This window comes from Grampus griseus (genome assembly GCF_964374135.1).
Source record: "Grampus griseus genome assembly, chromosome: 2".
Taxonomy (NCBI): Eukaryota; Metazoa; Chordata; class Mammalia; order Artiodactyla; family Delphinidae; genus Grampus; species Grampus griseus.
The window spans coordinates 88327216-88333215 of NC_139018.1; the positions used below are offsets into that span (position 1 = coordinate 88327216).

At 42.4% G+C, this 6000-nt stretch overlaps 1 protein-coding gene across 1 annotated transcript in view; it reads right to left on the reverse strand.

Moving 5' to 3' along the window:
* Positions 1 to 5790, reverse strand: part of SLC30A4 (solute carrier family 30 member 4) — a 29874-nt gene extending 24084 nt beyond the window's left edge. Inside the window, exons 1-2 of the mRNA XM_082649498.1 lie at positions 5726 to 5790; positions 5111 to 5615 (exon numbers count right to left, since the gene is read on the reverse strand). Coding sequence (XP_082505624.1) covers positions 5111 to 5501 — 391 coding nt within the window. The 5' untranslated portion in view covers positions 5502 to 5615; positions 5726 to 5790. The remainder of the gene's footprint in view (positions 1 to 5110; positions 5616 to 5725) is intronic.
* Positions 5791 to 6000: the final 210 nt, after the last annotated feature.

Below are 6000 nucleotides of genomic sequence, written 5' to 3' on the forward strand. Positions count from 1 at the left end.
TCTTAGTTGTGGCATGCGAACTCTTAGTTGCAACATGCATGTGGGATCTAGTTCCCTGACCAGGGATCAAACCTGGGGCCCTGCATTGGGAGCGTGGAGTCTTAACCACTGTGCCACCAGGGAAGTCCCTGGGGAAATTTCTTAAACTGTGTTGTTGATAACTTCTTTCCTTCTGCTTTCTCTATTCCCCAGACTCCTATTATTTGGAATTTGAACCAATATACTAATTTTCTTGCCTTTTTTCTCCCATTATCTTCTCTTTTTGCTATATTCTGTGAGAGGTGACCTTAATTCACCTTCTAATTTGTTTGGAGTTAAAATTTTAAATGTTTGTATTAGGGCTTCCCTGGTGGCTCAGTGGTTGAGAGTCCACCTGCCAATGCAGGGGACACGGGTTCGTGCCCCGTCCGGGAAGATCCCACATGCCGCAGAGCGGCTGGGCCCGTGAGCCATGGCCGCTGAGCCTGCGCGTCCGGAGCCTGTGCTCCGCAACGGGAGAGACCACAACAGTGAGAGGCCCGCATACTGCAAAAAAAAAAAAAAAAAAAAAAGTTTGTATTATTCAAAAGCTCTATTTTCTACTCTGAATTTCTTTTAAAAAGTAGCCTATTCTAGTTTCATGGATTCATGATCTTATTTTATCTCTGTGGATACTTATTGTATTATTATACTATTATATCTGACTGGCTCTTAAACAGGTTTTAATGAACTTTCCTTATTTTAGCCTTCCTCTTTAACCACACTTATAGGGGTACCTGGTACAACCAATTCTGGGCCTGCTTAGGATTCTCTAGTGTAGTTCTCAAGTGTAGTCCTCAGGGTCAGCAGTATCAGCATCTCCTGGGAACTTGTTAGAAAATCCTCAGGCCCTACCCTACCCCAGACCTACTTAATTAGAAACTCTGGTCCAGCAATTTGTTTTTTAATAAGTTGTCTAGGTGTTTCTGATGCATTAGTGTAAACTAGATTGGTTCTTGGCTTTCCCCACTGCTTGTTTAGGAGTTGGCTTTCTTGGGTCAAGTCAGTTACCTCTTTTACCTGATTCCTTTCTAGTTTGTGTTGCTAGAGTCTCCTCTCAGGTTTTCCCCACCTGTGTGGATATATATATATGTGTATATGTATGTGTGTGTGTATATGTGTATATGTGTGTGTATGTGTGTGTGTGTTTGTGTATTTTAAATCCTTTTATTGTAGTTTAAGAGAGTACAACTAGATGCATGAGTTCATTTGCCATCTTTACCTGGAAGTCTATTTGCATTCATTCTTTAAGTTTTTTCATTCCCAATAAAATGCAGCTGTTAAAACAATCAATAACTGTTACTAAATCCAGAGGATATTTTAGTTCTCATCAGGCCTCTCAGCAGCTTATTCCATTTTGCAATACTCTTTTCTTCAGTTCTGGGATACCCATTTGCCTTCTGCCTGACTTCTAAAGTTGTAGTTCCTCAAAGCTGGGGCTCTCTAGAGAATTTTTTCTATTGCTATGGCATTACATACTGTTTCTCTCTCTGCCTTGACCTCCCTTCTGAATGACAGACTTATATGTAACAGCTCACTAGACATCTTTGTCTATTTCACATACATATGATACTTAACATGCCTAAAACAACCCTTGAGCCCATGCTTAAATCCTGCTCTGTATTTTCTCCCTGGTTCATAACTGACATACATTCCCATATGCTCAGCTGCTTAGGTAAGAAATTTCAGAATCATTCCTGATACTGCTCTCCCATCAACTCTCACATTCAAACCATTAGCCATTTTGCCATTGTTACCTCTAGAATGTTTCTCAATCAGTACATTTTTCTCCATCCACTCCAGTTCAAGCCATAATCATTTCTTGTCTGGACCTCTGCAAAAGTATACTTGCTTCCACTCTTGTACCCTCCAATCCACTCTCCATATGAGTCAGAGTAATCTTTTAAAAAGATAAATCCCATCAGGTCAATCTCCACTCCAAAGCAGTCACTGGCTCCCCGTTGTACTTAGAATTAAAGACTAAACTCATTTAATATGGTCTCTCAGGACCTCCCTGGTCTGGTCCCCCTGTCTCTTTCCCTTTTACTTACTACATTCTGGCCAAACTGGTCTTCTTTTTAGATCCTCTTAAAGAATTGAAGGTTTTAGGAGTTTTGAACTTGCTGTTCTCTTTGGTCGAAAACATCTTCCTCCATTCCCTTTGCTCAAATTACTCCTAATAGTCTTTTTTTTTTGGTTTAACTGTATGTGGCTCATACATAAACCATGTCCTGCTGGACATGTCTAAACTATGTCTTATAGTATCTTGTTCTTTTTCTTCACAGTACTTAAGGCCATTTGAATTTTAAATTTATTTGTGTGTTTATTAATACCTGTGTCCTCCACTACAGGAAGATATAATGTCCTCCAAACATTAGATTAAGTGTTTTAGATAGTAGGGAGCATAAGTTTTGTTCTCCATTGTATATAGCAAGTACTTAAAAAATACTTGCTGAATTGATCTTGCCTAAGGTCTCAGAGCAAATCCAAGATTCAAAATCAAGTTTCCCCTTTCAGATCTTTAAAATACTTCATTTTAAAATTACTCCATACTTCCTACATAAGATGCTTTATTTCTAAGTGCTTTCGACACACTTTAATAAATGCTCTACTGTATACAATTTAATTCTATGTAACATTCTGAATAATATTGTTAATGTCTATTCTAAGTACTAGCATCTCTACAGTGTTTAACAAAAGATTTTCATATTTGAAAATAAAGTTAGTATTTGAAAGGAAATACTTATTGTAGCTTTCACAAAACATCATTTACCAAGTAAGAGATTTAAATAATGCTAAGTCAGGACAATTATATCTTAGTAATTTTTATAGGTGTAAACTCTAATTTTAAGGGGGAAATTGTGATTAATGTGATTTTAACTTCAAATATTAACTTCAAGAATCACTAAGTCTGAATGACTCAATATTCTAACTGGGAATTTGGGCAAGTCATTGACTCTTTTTTTAAAAAAAATAGATTTATTTATTTATTTTTGGCTGCATTGGGTCTTCGTTGCTGCACGCGGGCTTTCTCTAGTTGTGGCGAGCGGGCTTCTCATTGCGGTGGCTTCTCTTGTTGCGGAGCACAGGCCCTAGGTGTAGGGGCTTCAGTAGTTGTGGCTCACGGGCTCTAGAGCACAGGCTCAGTAGTCGTGGCGCACGGGCTTAGCTGCTCCGCAGCATGTGGGATCTTCCCGGACCAGGGCTTGAACCCATGTTCCCTGCATTGTCAGGTGGATTCCCAACCACTGAGCCACCAGAAAGCCCCAAGTCATTGACTCTTAATCTGCTGACCATGCCTTATCTGATCTGTTTCACTTCTGTCTTTAATTTCTTCATAGCTTAAACATTTATAATTCTCTAACAGCAATTATTAATTAATTAAACAAAATTTTATTGAGTGTTTACTCTGTGCTAGTCATTGTGCTAGGTGCTGGTAATTCAGCTTATATTTCAATGGACACTGATATTAAACAAGTGAATATACAAACAAGATAATCTCAGGTGCTGAGGGCTTTTAAAGCTGGGGAAGGAACAGGGGAGAAGGGAGGTTGACTTTAGGCAGTTGGAAAGGTCTCTAAGAGGTATCTTTTGTGATGAGACACGAATGACAAGAAGGCAGCCAAGAGAAGATTTGGGAAAAGGCAGTCCATATAAAGCAGTGCTTTTCAAATTGCAGGCTGTGACCCACTTGTAGACCATGAAATTAATTAAGTGGGCTGGGACCATAATTGAAAAAACAGTAGAACACAGCACATGAAGTAAAATTTTTGTTTTAGTTATTCATATATTTATACAAATGTATATGTGTGTGTACATACATACATACGTATGCATGCATGCCTACACGGGTCACAATGTTAAGTGTATTTCTTACTATAGTGAACTCAAAAAAGTTTGAAAGCCAGAGGTAGAGAGACCACTCAGTCTGAAGGTCTTATGGGCAGGAAAACAGCTTTGTGAGTCATAGGGAGAAAGAAGGCCAGCATGGCTGAAGTGAGCACTGGCGAGAAGTGGTATGAAAAGAGGTAGGAAATGTATATAATTTTCCTGCACATAACCTCCAGCCAGCATCTTAAATCTGGACTGCCACCTTTGTTCTTGTCATGGTTCATCATTAAGAGAACACAGGAGGGAATTCCCTGGCGGTCCAGTGGTTAGGACTCTGCATTTTCACTGCTGAGGGGCCGGGTTCAGTCCCTGATCCGGGAACTAGGATCCCAGAAGCCACACGGTGTGGCCAAAAAAAAAAAAGAACACAGGAGAATAATCTCCCTGCTTTAATGTCACTTTCTCAATTGTCACTAAAAGAAGTTAGCAGTTACATTAATGTGACTCTGAAATTAATATCTAAACTGAGCATGTATTTTATAGTAAGACTGCATTACTTGAATAATTAAAAATGAAAAATAAAACCAAGTTCTATAAAACCCAGGGGAGCCTTCTGGCCTTCAGATCCTCCTTATAAAGAAAAATGGTGAGGTCAGTTAGCATTATTTAGCTTTGCAAATTTCTTGAATATAAACACAAAAGGAAATAGTAAGAGACCACTTAATTCAAATGTAGAGGGAAAAAAATCAAGACAACGGGACTGCAGATGTAGCTTTTCAATTACCCACTTAAGTGTCCTCATAATTTATTAATATTTAACCTCTGGGTCCTCTGATCTCTTAAAAAAGAAAAAGGTGGAGCAGGTGTTCAGTAAGGTCCCTTCATACTGTAAAATTTTATGATTCTAAATAATTGTAGAATCATTTACTATTTAAAATGTTGCAAAAATTAACCTGGTGTTTTATCAGATTTTTTGTTTAAAGAGGAAGTTACAGGATATATAATGAAGATAATGTCCTTAACTTTACAGTAGATGACACAGTGTTTGGAGAATCAGAAGAAAAGGTCAGAGTTATCTTTGGAAGTTTGTTGTACCCAGGTTGATCTGCACTTTGGAACCGTGAGGCCTTTTCACATCAGTATATTGATAAATAACAAGCTTCCTAAAAAGAAAGTTTAAACGCCAAGTTATGTGTAACTACAGCTTGACAAAGACTCTCCAGGCAAGGTAAATGGAAAGTGAGTTGGCAACACAACTCACCTACAAGTTCTCCAATCATGAAAAGCAAGTAAAGAACGGCAGCAATGGTCAATCTGGTTTTCACCTTTCTCTGCGTCAGCAACTCTCTCTGTTTGCTGCAGTTGTCACAGGGGTCCACCTTCAAACTCAGCTGACTGTTGCTCAAAGGTAAGTCCTGGTCCAGCAAGGAATCATCGTCGGCCTGGAGGGCCGGGTGCGCCCCGTTAACAGGCCTTTCTGGGGTTTCAGAACCATCGTCGGCCACCACAACTCGAAGTTTGTTAAATCGAGAAAGCCCCTCATCCCCCACCTCGTCCGAGAAGTCAAAGGCGCTGGTGTCATTTAAAAACAGCGGCGCATCGTCCTTCCTCAGCAGAGATTTGAGGCGCTTCCACACGCCGGATCCGGCCATGGCAGAGGCTGTGCGGCCGCGGCGCCGAACGGCTCGGTGCAGGCGGACGGCCGGCGGCTCCTACTTCACCCGAGTGCCAGTTCCCGATGGCACTGCCGCGCGTCCCTCCCCATCCTGTAGAAAACGAAACTCATTATAAATTAAAAGCGCCCCAACAAAGCCCACAAGTTCCGAAGCCCGGGGCAGCGGGGGAGCCGGGGCTCCGAAAGCGGGGAGCGCTCTACCTGGGGCGCCGCCGCGGTGCCGCAGCTCATCTCTCCGCCCCCGGCCGGCTCGGCGGGGCCGGCACGCACAGCTCGGCCCGGGGCTGCGGGGCAGCGGGGCCGTCCTCGCGCCTGCGGCGCCCACGACTCCAGGCCGGCTCCCCGGGTCTGGTCTGACAGGTTCGAGGTCGGGCGCCCGCGGCCGCCGCCCCTCCCCGCCCTGCGCGAGGCCGCGCGCGTGCGCCGGAGCAGCCGCGGGCGAGGCGCGCGAGGGAGGAGTCGGCACGAGGACACGC